Below are 20,429 nucleotides of genomic sequence, written 5' to 3' on the forward strand. Positions count from 1 at the left end.
CTGCAAGGCTGTAACGGAGGATTCTTTGACAAAAGCAAAGTTTGAAGGACACAATTATTATTTATATTAAAAATCATTATTTCTAACCTTGTCAATGACTACATTTCCTATGCATTTTGCTATATTTCCTATTCAAACTCATTTAATGTATGTTTTCATGGAAAACAAGGACATTTCTAAGTGACCCCCAAACTTTTGAATGGTAGTGTATATATATATATATATATATATATATATATATATATATATATATATATATATATATATATATATATATTTGCAAAAAATATATATGGGGGATTGGAAGTGATGCAGACAATTACATTGATGGAAGTTACAATCTATCTGCAATATTAAAGCTGATCTACCCCCTCAAAAATGAATAACAAACAAAGTGATAAATACAAACGATCCCAGATTTAGAATCCTGATGCAGTTGTTCCACTCTGACACAGGAAGAGGCGATGGCAATAATGAGTGTGTTTTTGTATATTTGTATTTTGTCAATTGTGTGCATGTTAGGCTCCCTTGCTAAAGAGACTTTGGTCCCTGGACTCCCGGTGAAAAGAAAGTTAATATAAACCCAATAATGCCACATCACGACTGCAGCTCTTGTTTCAGACAGGATATGGCACATTAAGGTTATGTCTCAAATGGACCCTATTCCCTATATAGTGCACTACTTTTGACCAGAACCATAATGGGCCATAAGGTACCATTTGGGACACAATCTAAGTTGAAGGGAAAGGGAAGTCACAAAACACAGGAACATCCTGTGGTCAAGGCCTCTACTGACACTGGGTGGTGGAGGAAAGTACTGTCCTTGGAACCAGTTACAGCTTTTCCATGACGCTAAAAGAAACCAATTAAGTTCCCACCGTGGCTGTCTCCCGTCTCAGCACAACATCTTGTGTGTTTTGAATTAACTGAAAGTAACAATGTAACTGAAAATAACTGGAATTCCATGTAAATTCTTAAGTAACTTTGGTGGTTTTAAACAGGAAGGCCTAGCTTCCTGTCTCTGACCATAGCTGCTTCCATTAAGCAACAACGTCTCAGCAACAGGAAAGGAAGGAGTTTTTTACGATTCCGAGGCAGTTTGGAGCTCTCCGACATAAACATCTCTTCAGTTTAAGATGATTCTCCTTTTACCAAAACCACTAAACTCCATAAAAAATGCAATACGAAGCAATTACTAAAGCACAACGTAACAACGTTGTAACTACAACGTTAGACCTACTATACCGGTACTGTGTAAGATCAGATTAATATCAAATGTGTTACCAAACGTTAAAAAAAAACTTTTGGGACTAAAATACTAACATCCAAGAAACAAATATTGAGCTCATATACAAACATATTATTACTCCATATAACATATATTATTAAAGAATCATTACAAAGCAACGTGGGCATGAGAGAAAACATTTATCTCTAAAATAATGCAACCAGATCACTTTTTCATCGTTTTTTGGATTCCAACGTACGTTTTCCTCTGCATGATTCTGCCGTTTTTTGTGTCCTGTCCTGCAAAAAAAAAAAAAAATAATATAATATAATAATATAATATGTTTTGAAGAATTAAAAAAAGGATAGAAAGCCCTAGAAGCCTGTAGATCGAAGGTGCTCTCGGGTTAAGGGGTTCATTGGTCATCAAAAACAAGGACCAAGGCAGAAGGCACTTCATAATATTTAGTTGTATTCCCCATCTCTGAAGAACCCACAGGCCCCTGCATATAGGTCCCCGAGCCTAGGCCCCCTGCATATAGGTCCCCGAGCCTAGGCCCCCTGCATATAGGTCCCCGAGCCTAGGCCCCCTGCATATAGGTCCCCGAGCCTAGGCCCCAGCATATAGGTCCCCGAGCCTAGGCCCCCTGCATATAGGTCCCCGAGCCTAGGCCCCCTGCATATAGGTCCCCGAGCCTAGGCCCCCTGCATATAGGTCCCCGAGCCTAGGCCCCCTGCATATAGGTCCCCGAGCCTAGGCCCCAGCATATAGGTCCCCGAGCCTAGGCCCCCTGCATATAGGTCCCCGAGCCTAGGCCCCCTGCATATAGGTCCCCGAGCCTAGGGCCCCTGCATATAGGTCCCCGAGCCTAGGCCCCCTGCATATAGGTCCCCGAGCCTAGGCCCCCTGCATATAGGTCCCCGAGCCCAGGGCCCCTGCATATAGGTCCCCGAGCCTAGGCCCCAGCATATAGGTCCCCGAGCCTAGGGCCCCCTGCATATAGGTCCCCGAGCCTAGGCCCCCTGCATATAGGTCCCCGAGCCTAGGCCCCCTGCATATAGGTCCCCGAGCCTAGGCCCCCTGCATATAGGTCCCCGAGCCTAGGCCCTGCATATAGGTCCCCGAGCCTAGGCCCCCTGCATATAGGTCCCCGAGCCTAGGCCCCCTGCATATAGGTCCCCGAGCCTAGGGCCCCCTGCATATAGGTCCCCGAGCCTAGGCCCCCTGCATATAGGTCCCCGAGCCTAGGCCCCCTGCATATAGGTCCCCGAGCCTAGGCCCCCTGCATATAGGTCCCCGAGCCTAGGGCCCCCTGCACATAGGTCCCCGAGCCTAGGCCCCCTGCATATAGGTCCCCGAGCCTAGGGCCCCCTGCATATAGGTCCCCGAGCCTAGGCCCCTGCATATAGGTCCCCGAGCCTAGGCCCCCTGCATATAGGTCCCCGAGCCTAGGCCCCCTGCATATAGGTCCCCGAGCCTAGGCCCCTGCATATAGGTCCCCGAGCCTAGGCCCCCTGCATATAGGTCCCCGAGCCTAGGCCCCCTGCATATAGGTCCCCGAGCCTAGGCCCCCTGCATATAGGTCCCCGAGCCTAGGCCCCCTGCATATAGGTCCCCGAGCCTAGGCCCCCTGCATATAGGTCCCCGAGCCTAGGCCCCCTGCATATAGGTCCCCGAGCCTAGGCCCCTGCATATAGGTCCCCGAGCCTAGGGCCCCCTGCATATAGGTCCCCGAGCCTAGGCCCCCAGCATATAGGTCCCCGAGCCTAGGCCCCCTGCATATAGGTCCCCGAGCCTAGGCCCCTGCATATAGGTCCCCGAGCCTAGGCCCCCTGCATATAGGTCCCCGAGCCTAGGCCCCCTGCATATAGGTCCCCGAGCCTAGGCCCCCTGCATATAGGTCCCCGAGCCTAGGCCCCCTGCATATAGGTCCCCGAGCCTAGGCCCCCTGCATAGGTCCCCGAGCCTAGGGCCCCCTGCATATAGGTCCCCGAGCCTAGGGCCCCCTGCATATAGGTCCCCGAGCCTAGGCCCCCTGCATATAGGTCCCCGAGCCCTAGGCCCCCTGCATATAGGTCCCCGAGCCTAGGCCCCCTGCATATAGGTCCCCGAGCCCTAGGCCCCCTGCATATAGGTCCCCGAGCCTAGGCCCCCTGCATATAGGTCCCCCGAGCCTAGGGCCCCCTGCATATAGGTCCCCGAGCCTAGGGCCCCCTGCATATAGGTCCCCGAGCCTAGGCCCCAGCATATAGGTCCCCGAGCCTAGGCCCCCTGCATATAGGTCCCCGAGCCTAGGCCCCCTGCATATAGGTCCCCGAGCCTAGGGCCCCCTGCATATAGGTCCCCGAGCCTAGGGCCCCCTGCATATAGGTCCCCGAGCCTAGGCCCCCTGCATATAGGTCCCCGAGCCTAGGCCCCCTGCATATAGGTCCCCGAGCCTAGGCCCCCTGCATATAGGTCCCCGAGCCTAGGCCCCAGCATATAGGTCCCCGAGCCTAGGCCCCCTGCATATAGGTCCCCGAGCCTAGGCCCCCTGCATATAGGTCCCCGAGCCTAGGCCCCTGCATATAGGTCCCCGAGCCTAGGCCCCCTGCATATAGGTCCCCGAGCCTAGGCCCCCTGCATATAGGTCCCCGAGCCTAGGCCCCAGCATATAGGTCCCCGAGCCTAGGCCCCCTGCATATAGGTCCCCCAGCCTAGGCCCCAGCATATAGGTCCCCCAGCCTAGGCCCCCTGCATATAGGTCCCCCAGCCTAGGCCCCTGCATATAGGTCCCCGAGCCTAGGCCCCCTGCATATAGGTCCCCCAGCCTAGGCCCCAGCATATAGGTCCCCCAGCCTAGGCCCCCTGCATATAGGTCCCCCAGCCTAGGCCCCTGCATATAGGTCCCCGAGCCTAGGCCCCCTGCATATAGGTCCCCCAGCCTAGGCCCCTGCATATAGGTCCCCCAGCCTAGGCCCCTGCATATAGGTCCCCCAGCCTAGGCCCCTGCATATAGGTCCCCCAGCCTAGGCCCCAGCATATAGGTCCCCCAGCCTAGGCCCCCTGCATATAGGTCCCCGAGCCTAGGCCCCCTGCATATAGGTCCCCCAGCCTAGGCCCCCAGCATATAGGTCCCCCAGCCTAGGCCCCAGCATATAGGTCCCCAGCCTAGGCCCCCTGCATATAGGTCCCCCAGCCTAGGCCCCCTGCATATAGGTCCCCCAGCCTAGGCCCCCTGCATATAGGTCCCCCAGCCTAGGCCCCCTGCATATAGGTCCCCCAGCCTAGGCCCCAGCATATAGGTCCCCCAGCCTAGGCCCCTGCATATAGGTCCCCCAGCCTAGGCCCCAGCATATAGGTCCCCCAGCCTAGGCCCCAGCATATAGGTCCCCCAGCCTAGGCCCCCTGCATATAGGTCCCCGAGCCTAGGCCCCCAGCATATAGGTCCCCGAGCCTAGGCCCCCAGCATATAGGTCCCCCAGCCTAGGCCCCAGCATATAGGTCCCCCAGCCTAGGCCCCCTGCATATAGGTCCCCCAGCCTAGGCCCCCTGCATATAGGTCCCCCAGCCTAGGCCCCCTGCATATAGGTCCCCCAGCCTAGGCCCCCTGCATATAGGTCCCCCAGCCTAGGCCCCAGCATATAGGTCCCCCAGCCTAGGCCCCCTGCATATAGGTCCCCCAGCCTAGGCCCCCTGCATATAGGTCCCCCAGCCTAGGCCCCAGCATCACCCAAAACGACTAAACATAGCAGGTCTACCTGAGCCAAATGACACGTAGACCCTGTAGCTCTTGGAGAAATGTAGTGCACTATATAGGGAATAGGGTGCCATAATGAGATGGAACATAGACAAGTACCTTAGAACAGGTTACAGGATCGTGGTTCTCTGAAGGGGTTGGAGCCTGTCGGAACCCCCACCAGCAGGGCGTCTTTAGCTGCATTCTGCAGGCAGTACTGTTGGAGCTCAGCCGCTGCCTGAGACACCTGGGGGAACAACTAGTGTTTCAATGCTTAAAGGCCCTGTGCAGTCACAATTCTGTTTCTGCTGTGTTTTGTATCATATGTGTACAACAGCTGATGAAACTAACACTGTAAAAGTGTGAAGAAGAAAAAATATGATCAGTGTTATTTCCTGATAGTTGCTGGTTTAAGATTATAGAAACATGCACAGGCTGACTTGGGCCCAGACCATAAATGGACACCAAATCATTGCTATAATTGTCATTTTTTTGACCTGCAGTGGCCCTTTTAATATCATAAAGCAATAATATCGTATAATTAATGAGACTGCAGACAATGAATTAATGAATTATATAATGCCATGGTGAATTCCTTTCTATTTAGGAAGTATCAAGGCCAATTTTGGTTGACTACATTTTAAACGGAATTAACGACTTTTTTTTTCACAGCATCAGTCACATCACAGTGGATCACACAAGAGCTGGCTGATACAGTAGACTAACTGGAATGCCATCATCACCCACACGTTTACAATCATCGTTTGAAATGCCATGAAGTAAATACACCCCAAATCTATCCTATGCAAAATCTTCTGCCGTCTTTCTGTAAGATGTTGGTTTTGTTTACCTTAATCCGTTCCACGCTGGCTTCCAGTTTCAGTTGTTCTACAAGGCGACGCATGTTGGACACGTTGGAATTAGACGTCATGTTGATGCTTTATTCTTTTATGTCGTGTTTGTTTGTCAAATTGTTTGAGGTCTATTTGAAATATTGACGAGAAACGGCGCTTTCAGGACAGGTTAAAATAAAAAAATATTTCACTTCCCAAACTTTTGAAGCGGAAGCCACATCCTCAGATGGGGAGGACCATTGGCGTCATGCACCCCAGAAATCTGAGGGGGCACAGAGTACGTGAGGATGCAGAGGCGTCGTGCCCATTGGGGGCACAGGGGCACAAGCCCCCTCAGATTTGTTCCCTTTCTTTACTGCTAGCCACCTAGCAATTGTATGAAGTTGGCTAGCTAGCCCAGATAGGTTCCCAATCTCCCAACCGCATAACTAGCTACCAAGAAGCCATTTCAAGTTAGAGTAGCTAGCTTGTCTAACTATCTTAGCTGGCATGCCTGCTGGCAAGGTTCATAGACATTAGAAAAGTAAGCAATATCTAAATGTACTGAATGAGACTCCATTCCTTTCAATCTTTTACCCCGATTTTAACAGAGAAGCATATATATATATATATTACTTTTTTTAAGAACCACCAGTCAGGAGGATACAGACTGTTTAATAAGTATGCTAAGATATAATTAATCAATGATTATGGCTCTAGATTGCAGGAAAAAGCTGTTTCAGGTGTTTGAAAAATGCAAAATTCTTAAAAATTCACCACACCCAGCCATCCTCGCAGGGGTGTCATGCACCCCAAAAATCTGAGTGGGGACAAAGAACATGAGGATGGCTCAGCTTTTTCCTGAAATCTAGAACCATAATCATTATGCTTAATTCTAGGTCAAAAATATGTATTTTTCTGCATATTAATTCTAGGTCAAAAATATGTATTTTTCTGCATATCTAAGCATACCTCTGGAGTTGTCTGTATCCTCCTGACTGCTGTTTATTTTTTATTTTTTTTAAAGAAAATGTATATGCTTCTCTGCTAAAATCAGGGTAAAAGATTGAAAGGAATGTGAGTCTTATTCAGTACATTTAGATATTGCTTATTTTTCTAAAGTCTACCAACCTTGCCAGCAGGCGTGCCAGCTAATATAGTTAGACAAGCTAGCTACTCTAAATTGATTTATAGCCTGAAATGGCTTCTTGGTAGCTAGTTATGCGGTTGGGAGATTGGGAACCTATCTGGGCTAGCTAAAGCCAACTTCATACAATTGCTAGGTGGCTAGCAGTATTACAGAAAAACAACAACAATATGTTTTGTTTTTTAAGGTTGACTTTGGGCAAAAACGCAAAAAAATAACATGAATGACAAATCGACGAACCACCAAAGGCATACCCCATTTTTGTTAGAAAATTGAGAAAGGGGTTGAGTTGGACCGTTTTTTTTTTTTTTTGTGCCCAGGGTCGAACTTTTACAGGTCAATTCTGAGGGGTCATTTTCCCCTGTGCCCCCTATGGTAATGACGCCTCTGAGGGAGGACCACTGATTTGCCCCTGTGCCCCCTATGGTAATGACGCCTCTGAGGGAGGACCACTGATTTGCCCCCCATGCCTCCTATGGTAATGACGCCTCTGAGGGAGGACCACTGAGGACCAAGTAAAGAGCTCAGCTGCTGCTGGATCTCAAGACCCCAAAAATAAAACCAGCCTCTCAGAGGCCCACAGCTGGCACTACATTTGCATTGGCATCTTTATGTCGTTTTTAATGACACGTTTTGCATCCGACAGGGTATACGTTAAAGAAAAAAATATCCAGACAGTTAAAATATATACTTTTTTAATATTTTAAGAGGGTTATGGGGTTATGAATACTTTGTATAATTTTGTGTACCGGTACTTTCAATTGTGATTTGAAAACAGCCTTCCCGAAGTAAGATGGTGCATACGAAGCCAACGGAGACTAGAAGTAGGCCCAATCTGGGTCTGACGGGATGACGGTTCAGGCCAGAGACAGAAGAGCAGCTACAACGGACAGTACAACCTTGCGTAAACCTTGGGTTGTGTCCGGCCCTGGTTAAAAAGTAGTTCCCTATATAGGGAATAGGAGTGCCATTTGGGATGGTAAAACGAGAGCAGTTCCTTCCAGCAGGTTTCTGATACATCCTGTTTCACACCTTTAAACTTTTACAGGCAGAACGCTGAAAGACCATTTTATGAAAGGCAGCACATACAGTGGGGAAAAAAAGTATTTAGTCAGCCACCAATTGTGCAAGTTCTCCCACTTAAAAAGATGAGAGAGGCCTGTAATTTTGATCATAGGTACATGTCAACTATGACAGACAAAATGAGAAACAAAAATCCAGAAAATCACATTGTAGGATTTTTTATGAATTTATTTGCAAATTATGGTGGAAAATAAGTATTTGGTCAATAACAAAAGTTTCTCAATACTTTGTTATATACCCTTTGTTGGCAATGACACAGGTCAAACGTTTTCTGTAAGTCTTCACAAGGTTTTCACACACTGTTGTTGGTATTTTGGCCCATGCAGATCTCCTCTAGAGCAGTGATGTTTTGGGGCTGTCGCTGGGCAACACAGACTTTCAACTCCCTCCAAAGATTTTCTATGGGGTTGAGATCTGGAGACTGGCTAGGCCACTCCAGGACCTTGAAATGCTTCTTACGAAGCCACTCCTTCGTTGCCCGGGCGGTGTGTTTGGGATCATTGTCATGCTGAAAGACCCAGCCACGTTTCATCTTCAATGCCCTTGCTGATGGAAGGAGGTTTTCACTCAAAATCTCACGATACATGGCCCCATTCATTCTTTCCTTTACACGGATCAGTCGTCCTGGTCCCTTTGCAGAAAAACAGCCCCAAAGCATGATGTTTCCACCCCCATGCTTCACAGTAGGTATGGTGTTCTTTAGAGGCAACTCAGCATTCTTTGTCCTCCAAACACAACGAGTTGAGTTTTTACCAAAAAGTTATATTTTGGTTTCATCTGACATTCTCCCAATCCTCTTCTGGATCATCCAAATGCACTCTAGCAAACTTCATACGGGCCTGGACATGTACTGGCTTAAGCAAGGGGACACGTCTTGCACTGCAGGATTTGAGTCCCTGGCGGCGTAGTGTGATACTGATGGTAGGCTTTGTTACTTTGGTCCCAGCTCTCTGCAGGTCATTCACTAGGTCCCCCCCGTGTGGTTCTGGGATTTTTGCTCACCGTTCTTGTGATCATTTTGACCCCCACGGGGTGAGATCTTGCGTGGAGCCCCAGATCGAGGGAGATTATCTGTGGTCTTGTATGTCTTCCATTTCCTAATAATTGCTCCCACAGTTGATTTCTTCAAACCAAGCTGCTTACCTATTGCAGATTCAGTCTTCCCAGCCTGGTGCAGGTCTACAATTTTGTTTCTGGTGTCCTTTGACAGCTCTTTGGTCTTGGCCATAGTGGAGTTTGGAGTGTGACTGTTTGAGGTTGTGGACAGGTGTCTTTTATACTGATAACAAGTTCAAACAGGTGCCATTAATACAGGTAACGAGTGGAGGACAGAGGAGCCTCTTAAAGAAGAAGTTACAGGTCTGTGAGAGCCAGAAATCTTGCTTGTTTGTAAGTGACCAAATACTTATTTTCCAGCATAATATGCAAATAAATTCATTACAAATCCTACAATTTGATTTTCTGGATATTTTTTTCTCAATTTGTCTGTCATAGTTGACGTGTACCTATGATGAAAATTACAGGCCTCTCTCATCTTTTTAAGTGGGAGAACCTGCACAATTGGTGACTGACTAAATACTTTTTTTCCCCACTGTATATCAGCAGGGAAAATGTGCTGTAAAATGCACAAGCCCCCTCAGATTTAGACACGCTAGCTATTCTAAATTGATTTATAGCCTGAAATGGCTTATTGGTAGCTAGTTATGCGGTTGGGAGATTGGGAACCTATCTGGGCTAGCGAAAGCCAACTTCATACGATTGCTAGGTAGCTAGCAGTATCACAGAAAAACAACAACAATATGTTTGTTTTTTAAGGTTGACTTTGGGCAAAAACGCAAAAAAAAATAACATGATTGATAAATCGTCGAACCACCAAAGGCATACCCCATTTTTGTTAGAAAATTGAGAAAGGGGTTGAGTTGGACTGTTTTTTTTGTGTGCCCAGGGTCGAACTTTTACAGGTCAATTCTGAGGGGGCATGTGCTAGCTGAAGCCAACTTCATCCAATCATATATCTTAAAGTTATTATGACACCGTTCACCTGAAATGTCTCCAATCAGAGAGGAAGAGTCGAACGAGAGGGTTATCTCTCGCCAAACTCTGTCCAGAATAAGCCCAATGCGTTTCTATGGGCTTAAGCAGACCAAAGACTGTTGCCTGCCAGGACAACGACTCCCGCTGTTAGGTCGGAGACACGAGCATCTCGTCATTATATACTGCCCCAATACAATATCTCTGAAAATAATTATCCATACAAACAGGCATTATTTTCAATCGTCTGTATACACATCATCAGTAGATTTATTCACAAATACACAGGTATGCAAACACAATGTGACTGTATAAACACAATGTGACTGTATAACAGTGTGACTGTATAAACACAGTGTGAATGTATAACTGGCACAAGTCAGGTGCAATATATGATATGCATGTTGTCAATCGTCAATAAAAGTGAGTCGTCCAGGTCCTTCATTCTTCATCCACCGTCGGTACCTCTTCCACCTGGGGTCCAGGGCCATCTTCATCTTCATCTCTTCCTCCTGCTCCTCCTTGTACACCTGTTCAACAACATAACGCAATACAGACAGAAATAGTACAAACTCATTCTGAAATCATTTGGGGTTTTAAATCTGGAACCATTTCCCATCAGTGTCAGTCTGTTTCTGCTCTCTTGCCAAACATGGCGTGACAATGAGTGACAAGGAGTTGGCAAAACAGCTATTTGTTGTAATAACATTGTAATACATTGTGCAATGCTTCACACTGTTCCTGTTACTATTACTACTACAACTATACTCCTACTACAACTATACTACATCTATTACTACTGCTACTACAACTATACTACTACTACAACTATACTACATCTATTACTACTGCTACTACAACTATACTCCTACTACAACTATACTACATCTATTACTACTGCTACTACAACTATACTACTACTACAACTATACTACATCTATTACTACTGCTACTACAACTATACTACTACTACAACTATACTACAACTATTACTACTGCTACAACAACTATACTACTACTACAACTATACTACTACTACAGCTATACTACATATATTACTACAACTATACTACTACTACAACTATTACTACTGCTACTACAACTATACTACAACTATTACTACTGCTACTACAACTACACTACTACTACAACTATACTACAACTATTACTACTACTACTACAACTATACTACTACTACAACTATTACAACTATTACTACTACTTATGCCGCCGCCACCACTACTACTACTACTACTGCTACATTCGTTACTCCAGACCTCATAGTTGTCTTTGATCCAGAGCTGCCTCTCCAGGAAGGTCTCTCTCTGCTCCTCCTCCAGACCGTCAAACTGAGACTGAGACATCTTCATATTCTTCCTGATGATGTACAGCTTCTCCTCGTCTCCGTACTCCTCTCTGCAGATGGTGAACCTGTAGATCCACTTACAGTACCAGACCACGTAGGCACACAGGCAGTAGGGGAACAGGACAATCTTACAGAGCAGGATGTCCAAGATTTTAGGCTTCTGGTAGCCTCCCTTGATGTCGATCTTGTTCTTGATGATGTCACGGATGATCTCTTCTTCCTGTTCCCTGATCTCCTCTTTGGACCGTCGGTTTTTACCCTTCTCTTTTGTCTTGTTCAGGAGACCCAGCTGCTTGGCTATCTCTGTCGCCTGGATACGGTACTTGGGGACTGTTGATAGGTAGTTGATGGCTTCAGTGTAGCTGGCCCACCAACTGTAGTACTGAAGGAAGAAAAACAGTAATAAATCAGAACTGTTAAGATGTTTCCCAAATTGGCACCCTATTCCCTATACAGTGCACTGCTTTTGACCAGAGCCCTGTCGGATTTGAAATAGGTTGCCACGTGGGACTCTTGGCTTAAACGTGTAAAAACAGTTTTGCGTTGAAATAAATATTGCATTTAAGCCAAGAGACATTCAGAGCGTGTGAAGATACGACTGTACCTGAAAGATTGATATAGCAACCACGGTCACCAGAATGACAATCCGCACGTCGACTTTAGGTGCCAGCCGTCTGCTGTAGTAGGTGTAGTAGTGGCTGTAGTACTGTTCCGGGTGGTCCAGCATGTAGTCGTAATCTCTACGGGAGTCCTCATCCTGATACGCAGGAGGAAAATGGGTCTTATTTTAATCTTCCTACATCAAACTATTCCGACTACTTGGATAACAGGCCTAGTAACAAGTACAAGTTACGAGAAGATAACCCCTTTATCAGAATGGTTTAGAGCCGTGTGCATAGTATGTATCAAGCGTCTCAGAGTAGAAGCTCTTACTTAGGATCAGTTTCGCCTTTTGGATTACAGCAAACAAGCAGGATAATGGCCATGGGGGGGGCCTGATCCTAGAAGAGCACCCCTACTCCGAGAAGCAGGACGGACATACCTGCTCTACCCTTTCTCTGGCTACTACTCCTGTAGCTATGTGAAAAGGGACTATTACTGATCACTTTACTGTGAGCCTCTTCGGGTCTATTGAGTAAATGGTAATTGACAGTATTGGTCCACTATAAACCAAGACAAAATGATCAATTTGACTGAGGGCCTTTGATTCAGGAGTTGAGAAAAGTGCCACATTGGCATACAGCATAAGTTGACGTCAGCAAGAGCCGGCAAAACTAGCTTGGCCAGAGAGCTGAAGCAACGGAGGGCTATGGTACGAATCATCTGTGAGGTTTCCTCCACTTACCTTCAGAGTTTCATATGCAGTTGCAATGAGCAGAAATTTTTGATGAGCACTTTCACGAGTCTCGCCTGCAAGACTTGAGAATCTATCCGGGTGATACTTTCTGGCTAGCTGTCTGTAAGCACGACCTATGTCCGATTTGGCCGCTTCTCTCGACACTCCGAGTACATCGTAACAAATCTCGGTGCCACAATAAAGTCCCTCGATGAGCGCCGTGGCAGAGGGTATGAAACCCCCCAAAAATAACAAAATGCCTATCCATTGACCAAAGTGTCTCCCATTCTCCGTGGGGGCAGCCATTTCACTGTCGTCACTAGTTCTTCTTCGTGTGGCTTTTTCCGGCGGACTAGACGTTATGTTGCGTATTGCTGCCTTTCACAGTCCGGAACGTACATTGCAAATGTGTTCACAAAAAAAAGGAAATGGGGGTGGGGGGTAGAAATTGCACCGCCATCTAAACTAGTGTGACTACATGTCCAGGATTGTGGTCCCGCAACCAATCAATCATGTCCCGCATTTTATTAACAAATTCAAACACCACAAAATAAAAAAATTAAAGTCGTATTTCAGTCAGACATTCCGACCTGTCTCTTGCAGTCACGTTGCGCCCTTGAAAATATATATATATCATAAGGATGTGATAGCCTAAACCTACTTTTGATGTTAAACACTTCTCCAATCATTGTTGAGATCTGGGAGGGAGAGGGTAGTGGGGCACAGTGTGTAGCTACTATGGGATGTTGAGTGGAAGCTTATGTTATATGGAATGACTAGCTAGTGTAATCCAGGAGACGGAATGGAAGGGAACAGCGAAGATTTTTATAACTACACCAAGATAGACGACAGCCTGTCGTTTCAAACGGGAACAAATGAGCCACAGTTGGCAGAACAAGCAAGGAGGTGGGCAGAGCCAAGCAAGAGCTAGCGAGATCCTATTGGCGTGTTGTATCTTATATTTGCATATTTCAGTTGGGGAACGCCTACTTCGTGAAGTGCGAGTTTGCGATAACTCAATTCACTTTTGCACTCCTAAACAACGAAAAAAAAAAAAAAAAGGGTAAAGTCTACAAAGCATAGTCCACTCTGTTCGTAACAGATTCTAGTTTTGGGAACAGAAAACTGTATTGAGATCAAATGTTTCATCGATGAGTAAATTAACAGAATGTTGGCCAAAATCCATCTAGTTCCACCTTCTCCCACTGCCGGCCTCACGTTTATTTATAAAATATCTGTCTCGTTGTTCTATCTGTGGTAAGAGGTCTGATGTTGTGATCACCTGCTGCTAAAATTGCTTAATTGTTTGGGTTGGTTGGTTAAGCATTGTAATTCGTTGGTATTGCTAGATAGCTAGCCAATGAGCTAACTGTAACTACCTATGCGCTAACAGAAGCTAGTTAAACTAACTAGTTAGTTAGATAGATTACATTCAATTCAGCTACATTGTGGCTAGGTAGCTAGCACTCTCTCTCACTAACATTAGCTAGCTAGCCAAGCTAAACTCAAGTCGATCGTAAATCTAGCTAGCTAGCTGTTTTAGATGCTGACCAGACGGGCCACTTAGCTTTTCTTGCCAACCTAGGTAGCTAGCTAGCTATATAGCAAACAAAAGGGCTAATGTTAACCCACTGAATGATGTTTCATAAGCTTGTTATGTTGAAGCCATCCGAGTGTGTGTGTGAGAGAGAGAGAGAAAGAATGAATCTGGTGAATAACTTAGCCTCACATGGAATCTGATTATCACAATCGTGTAATTTATGCATGGCAAAACATGAGGTCATGACACATTCTTAGGTATAGCTGAGCTAAGTTATCAGTTGTCTGTCTTTGTCTTGTATCTTTATAGTGGCAGATACACTACACGACCAAACATATGTGGACAACTGCTCGTCGAACATCTCATTCCAAAATCATGGGCATTAATATAGAGTTGGTCTCCCCTTTGCTGCTATAACAGCCTCCACTGTTCTGGGAAGGCTTTCCACTAGATGTTGGAACATTTCTGCGGGAACTTGCTTCCATTCAGCCACAAGAGCATTAGTGGGGTTGGGCACTGATGTTGGGCAATTAGGCCTGGCTCGCAGTCGGCGTTCCAATTCATCTCAAAGGTGTTATATGGCTCTATGTAGAACCCTTCTTGCCTTCCAAAGAACCATTATTGCCTTCCAAAGAATCCTTCTTGCCTTCCAAAGAACCCTTCTTGCCTTCCAAATAATCCTTCTTGCTTTCCAAAGAACCCTTCTTGCCTTCCAAAGAATCCTTCTTGCCTTCCAAAGAATCCTTCTTGCCTTCCAAAGAATCCTTCTTGCCTTCCAAAGAACCCTTCTTGCCTTCCAAAGAACCCTTCTTGCCTTCCAAAGAACCCTTCTTGCCTTCCAAAGAATCCTTCTTGCCTTCCAAAGAACCCTTCTTGCCTTCCAAAGAATCCTTCTTGCTTTCCAAAGAACCCTTCTTGCCTTCCAAAGAACCCTTCTTGCCTTCCAAAGAACCCTTCTTGCCTTCCAAAGAACCCTTCTTGCCTTCCAAAGAACCCTTCTTGCCTTCCAAAGAATCCTTCTTGCCTTCCAAAGAACCCTTCTTGCCTTCCAAAGAATCCTTCTTGCTTTCCAAAGAACCCTTCTTGCCTTCCAAAGAATCCTTCTTGCCTTCCAAAGAACCCTTCTTGCCTTCCAAAGAACCCTTCTTGCCTTCCAAAGAACCCTTCTTGTCTTCCAAAGAACGCTTCTTGCCTTCCAAAGAATCCTTCTCGCCTTCCAAAGAATCATCAAAGAACCCTTTCTTCCAGAAATGGTTCTTAGGATGTTAAAAGTTCTAGGTAGAACCCTTTGCCTTACAAATAACCTTTTTCTTCCAAAAAGGGTTCTTTAGATCAAACCGGTTCTTGGTAGAACCCTATCCCTCCACATAGAACCCTTTTGGAACCCTTTTTTCTAAGAGTGCAGAGAATCGACATTTGGCTAGCCTGATCTCAGATCTGTGTATGCTGTTTTGCCAATTCCTACAGTATGATTGTTGCCATGCCAAGTTACCCTAGGAGTTGGCTATACATAGGAGTTGGCTATCTGGCACAAATAGATCAAAGACCACTCTTACATTTGGCTGATTGTCAGAACAGAAAAAGTGTAACTTCGATGCACTGGATGACAACTCTAGAAATTGTTGGCTTCATTCCAGGAAAAATAGGAGGTGGTTTGTTTGTGTAGCACCTGAATGCGAGGGCAAGCGGTTATGCATCGCAAGGGACCAACATTGTTTTAGGTTGTGGCACTCCAGTGAGTGTGAATCATTGCAGAAATAGGAACTAGTAAAGGTAGCTAGCTGTCAATGATGTCTACACTGGTGCCCCGTCTAGGGAATAGGGTGCTATTTGGAAAGCATCCCTGGCATTGAAAAGCATCGCTAGCACTAGAGGTATGGCATACACTGAGTTGACAGAGGAGTTGTGAGAGGTCTGGCTGTCAAACAGAGATCCTGAGGAAGGAATTCCACCAGCAGATGGCTCAGTATGTCCCAACACGTAATTCAAATATTAAAGATTATATATATATATATATATATATATATATACAGTGGGGAGAACAAGTATTTGATACACTGCCAATTATGCAGGTTTTCCTACTTACAAAGCATGTAGAGGTCTGTAATTTTTATCATAGGTACACTTCAACTGTGAGAGACGGAATCTAAAACAAAAATCCAGAAAATCACATTGTATGATTTAAGTAATTAATTTGCATTTTATTGCATGACATACATATTTGATACATCAGAAAAGCAGAACTTAATATTTGGTACAGAAAACTTTGTTTGCAATTACAGAGATCATACGTTTCCTGTAGGTCTTGACCAGGTTTGCACATACTGCAGCAGGGATTTTGGCCCAGTGCTCCATACAGACCTTCTCCAGATCCTTCAGGTTTCGGGGCTGTCGCTGGGCAATACAGACTTTCAGCTCCCTCCAAAGATTTTCTATTGGGTTCAGGTCTGGAGACTGGCTAGGCCACTCCAGGACCATGAGATGCTTCTTACGGAGCCACTCCTTAGTTGCCCTGGCTGTGTGTTTCGGGTCATTGTCATGCTGGAAGACCCAGCCACGACCCATCTTCAATGCACTTACTGAGGGAAGGAGGTTGTTGGCCAAGATCTCGCGATACATGGCCCCATCCATCCTCCCCTCAATACGGTGCAGTCGTCCTGTCCCCTTTGCAGAAAAGCATCCCCAAAGAATGATAGTTCCACCTCCATGCTTCAAGGTTGGGATGGTGTTCTTGGGGTTGTACTCATCCTTCTTCTTCCTCCAAACACTGCGAGTGGAGTTTAGACCAAAAAGCTATATTTTTGTCTCATCAGACCACATGACCTTCTCCCATTTCTCCTCTGGATCATCCAGATGGTCATTGGCAAACTTCAGACGGGCCTGGACATGCGCTGGCTTGAGCAGGGGGACCTTGCGTGCGCTGCAGGATTTTAATCCATGATGGCGTAGTGTGTTACTAATGGTTTTCTTTGAGACTGTGGTCCCAGCTCTCTTCAGGTCATTGACCAGATCCTGCCGTGTAGTTCTGAGCTGATCCCTCACCTTCCTCATGATCATTGATGCCCCACGAGGTGAGATCTTGCATGGAGCCCCAGACCGAGGGTGATTGACCGTCAGCTTGAACTTCTTCCATTTTCTAATAATTGCGCCAACAGTTGTTGCCTTCTCACCAAGCTGCTTGCCTATTGTCCTGTAGCCCATCCCAGCCCTGTGCAGGTCTACAATTTTATCCCTGATGTCCTTACACAGCTCTCTGGTCTTGGCCATTGCGGAGAGGTTGGAGTCTGTTTGATTGAGTGTGTGGACAGGTGTCTTTTATACAGATAACGAGTTCAAACAGGTGCAGTTAATACAGGTAATGAGTGGAGAACAGGAGGGCTTCTTAAAGAAAAACTAACAGGTCTGTGAGAGCCGGAATTCTTACTGGTTGGTAGGTGATCAAATACTTATGTCATGCAATAAAATGCAAATTAATTACTTAAAAATCATACAATGTGATTTTCTGGATTTTTTCCGCCTCTCACAGTTGAAGTGTATCTATGATAAACATTACAGACCTCTACATGCTTTGTAAGTAGGAAAACCTGCATAATCGGCAGTATATCAAATACTTGTTCTCCCCACTGTATACAGTGGGGGAAAAAAAGTATTTAGTCAGCCACCAATTGTGCAAGTTCTCCCACTTAAAAATATGAGAGAGGCCTGTAATTTTCATCATAGGTACACGTCAACTATGACAGACAAAATGAGAAAGAAAAATCCAGAAAATCACATTGTAGGATTTTTTATGAATTTATTTGCAAATTATGGTGGAAAATAAGTATTTGGTCAATAACAAAAGTTTCTCAATACTTTGTTATATACCCTTTGTTGGCAATGACACAGGTCAAACGTTTTCTGTAAGTCTTCACAAGGTTTTCACACACTGTTGCTGGTATTTTGGCCCATTCCTCCATGCAGATCTCCTCTAGAGCAATGATGTTTTGGGGCTGTCGCTGGGCAACATGGACTTTCAACTCCTTCCAAAGATTTTCTATGGGGTTGAGATCTGGAGACTGGCTAGGCCACTCCAGGACCTTGAAATGCTTCTTACGAAGCCACTCCTTCGTTGCCCGGGCGGTGTGTTTGGGATCATTGTCATGCTGAAAGACCCAGCCACGTTTCATCGTCAATGCCCTTGCTGATGGAAGGAGGTTTTCACTCAAAATCTCATGATACATGGCCCCATTCATTCTTTCCTTTACACAGATCAGTCGTCCTGGTCCCTTTGCAGAAAAACAGCCCCAAAGCATGATGTTTCCACCCCCATGCTTTACAGTAGGTATGGTGTTCTTTGGATGCAACTCAGCATTCTTTGTCCTCCAAACACGACGAGTTGAGTTTTTACCAACAAGTTCTATTTTGGTTTCATCTGACCATATGACATTCTCCCAATCCTCTTCTGGATCATCCAAATGCACTCTAGCAAACTTCAGACGGGCCTGGACATGTACTGGCTTAAGCTGGGGGACACGTCTGGCACTGCAGGATTTGAGTCCCTGGCGGCGTAGTGTGTTACTGATGGTAGGCTTTGTTACTTTGGTCCCAGCTCTCTGCAGGTCATTCACTAGGTCCCCCGTGTGGTTCTGGGATTTTTGCTCACCGTTCTTGTGATAATTTTGACCCCACGGGGTGAGATCTTGCGTGAGCCCCCAGATCGAGGGGAGATTATCAGTGGTCTTGTATGTCTTCCATTTCCTAATAATTGCTCCCACAGTTGATTTCTTCAAACCAAGCTGTTTACATATTGCAGATTCAGTCTTCCCAGCCTGGTGCAGGTCTACAATTTTGTTTCTGGTGTCCTTTGACAGCTCTTTGGTCTTGGCCATAGTGGAGTTTGGAGTGTGACTGTTTGAGGTTGTGGACAGGTGTCTTTTATACTGATAACAAGTTCAAACAGGTGCCATTAATACAGGTAACGAGTGGAGGACAGAGGAGCCTCTTAAAGAAGAAGTTACAGGTCTGTGAGAGCCAGAAATCTTGCTTGTTTGTAGGTGACCAAATACTTATTTTCCACCATAATTTGCAAATAAATTCATAAAAAATCCTACAATGTGATTTTGTGGATTTTTTCCCCTCAATTTGTCTGTCATAGTTGACATGTACCTATGATGAAAATTACAGGCCTCTCTCATCTTTTTAAGTGGGAGAACTTGCACAATTGGTGGCTGACTAAATACTTTTCCCCCCCACTGTATTGGATGGGTATATTGACAGACATATTGGACACTCTTGCCCCAGCAGGCCTCAATGAGGAATGTTCTTTTTCTAGTTGTTTGTAGTAGGTTCTAAATAGGCCAAACATTTAGGGAATGACATCATGTAATTGTATTGTGTTTCTATCGTGATTTGGTTGTCATGGTTCCCCCACAGCGCCCTCTGCTGGTATCTCTTGATTGGGCCAATACTGACTGGGAATGTATCATGATGCCCACCTGTGAGGTCTGGTTGTTGTGACATTGATTGCCATTGCCTTGACCACCGAAGAAGTGTTCATACCCCAAACGTTCAGAGTGCTGTTTCTGTTTTTCATATATACACTACATGACCAAAAGTATGTGGACACCTGCTTGACCAACATCTCATTCCCAAATCATGGCCATTAATATGGAGCTGGTCCCCCCCCCCCTTTGCTGCTATAACAGCCTCCAGTCTTCTGGGAAGGCTTTCCACTAGATGTTGGAACATTGCTGTGGGGACTTGCTTCCATTCAGCCACAAGACCATTAGTGAGGTCAGGCACTGATGTTGGGCGATTAGGCCTGGCTCGCAGTCGACGTTCCAATTCATCCCAAAGGTGTTTGATGGGGTTGAGGTCAGGGCTCTGCAAGCCAGTCAGGTTCTTCCACACCGATCTTGACAAAGCATTTCTGTATGGACCTCGCTTTGTGCACAGGGGCATTGTCATGCTGAAACAGGGAAGGGCCTTCCCCAAACTGTTGCCACAAAGTTGGAAGCACAGAATCGTCTACAATGTCATTGTATGTTGTAGCGTTAAGATTTCCCTTCACTGGAACTAAGGGGCCTAGCCCAAACCATGAAAAACAGCCCCAGACCATTATTCCTCCTCCACCAAACGTTACAGTTGGCATTCGGGCAGGTAGTTCTC

At 45.8% G+C, this 20,429-nt stretch overlaps 2 protein-coding genes across 2 annotated transcripts; both read right to left on the reverse strand.

The window, feature by feature from the left end:
* Positions 1-301: 301 nt before the first annotated feature.
* On the reverse strand, positions 302-6,041 carry gng10 (guanine nucleotide binding protein (G protein), gamma 10). Its single transcript, XM_041885266.2, has 3 exons — positions 5,797-6,041; positions 5,067-5,193; positions 302-1,527 (listed from the first exon to the last, which is right to left on the reverse strand). The coding sequence occupies exons 1-2, from the start codon at positions 5,875-5,877 to the stop codon at positions 5,068-5,070; spliced, it is 207 nt and encodes a 68-aa protein (XP_041741200.1). The 5' UTR covers positions 5,878-6,041; the 3' UTR covers positions 302-1,527; position 5,067.
* A 4,232-nt stretch (positions 6,042-10,273) lies between these two features.
* Positions 10,274-13,156, reverse strand: LOC121573358 (dnaJ homolog subfamily C member 25). The gene is made up of 4 exons (XM_041885264.1): positions 12,752-13,156; positions 12,011-12,163; positions 11,318-11,788; positions 10,274-10,570 (listed from the first exon to the last, which is right to left on the reverse strand). Exons 1-4 carry the CDS (start codon positions 13,046-13,048, stop codon positions 10,448-10,450), a joined length of 1,044 nt encoding a protein of 347 aa, XP_041741198.1. The 5' UTR covers positions 13,049-13,156; the 3' UTR covers positions 10,274-10,447.
* Positions 13,157-20,429: the final 7,273 nt, after the last annotated feature.

The sequence above is a fragment of the Coregonus clupeaformis genome, chromosome 9 (assembly GCF_020615455.1).
Source record: "Coregonus clupeaformis isolate EN_2021a chromosome 9, ASM2061545v1, whole genome shotgun sequence".
Lineage (NCBI taxonomy): Eukaryota > Metazoa > Chordata > Actinopteri > Salmoniformes > Salmonidae > Coregonus > Coregonus clupeaformis.

Excerpts from the sequence above, each read along its gene's own strand:
- gng10 (XM_041885266.2), bottom strand. The coding sequence starts at position 5,877 with ATGACGTCTAATTCCAACGTGTCCAACATGCGTCGCCTTGTAGAACAA. Across the intron at positions 5,194-5,796 it reads CCAGCGTGGAACGGATTAAG|GTGTCTCAGGCAGCGGCTGA; the intron begins GTAAACAAAACC and ends TTGTTCCCCCAG.
- LOC121573358 (XM_041885264.1), bottom strand. The coding sequence starts at position 13,048 with ATGGCTGCCCCCACGGAGAATGGGAGACACTTTGGTCAATGGATAGGC. Across the intron at positions 12,164-12,751 it reads CTGCATATGAAACTCTGAAG|GATGAGGACTCCCGTAGAGA; the intron begins GTAAGTGGAGGA and ends CCTGCGTATCAG. Across the intron at positions 11,789-12,010 it reads TTGCTATATCAATCTTTCAG|TACTACAGTTGGTGGGCCAG; the intron begins GTACAGTCGTAT and ends TTCTTCCTTCAG.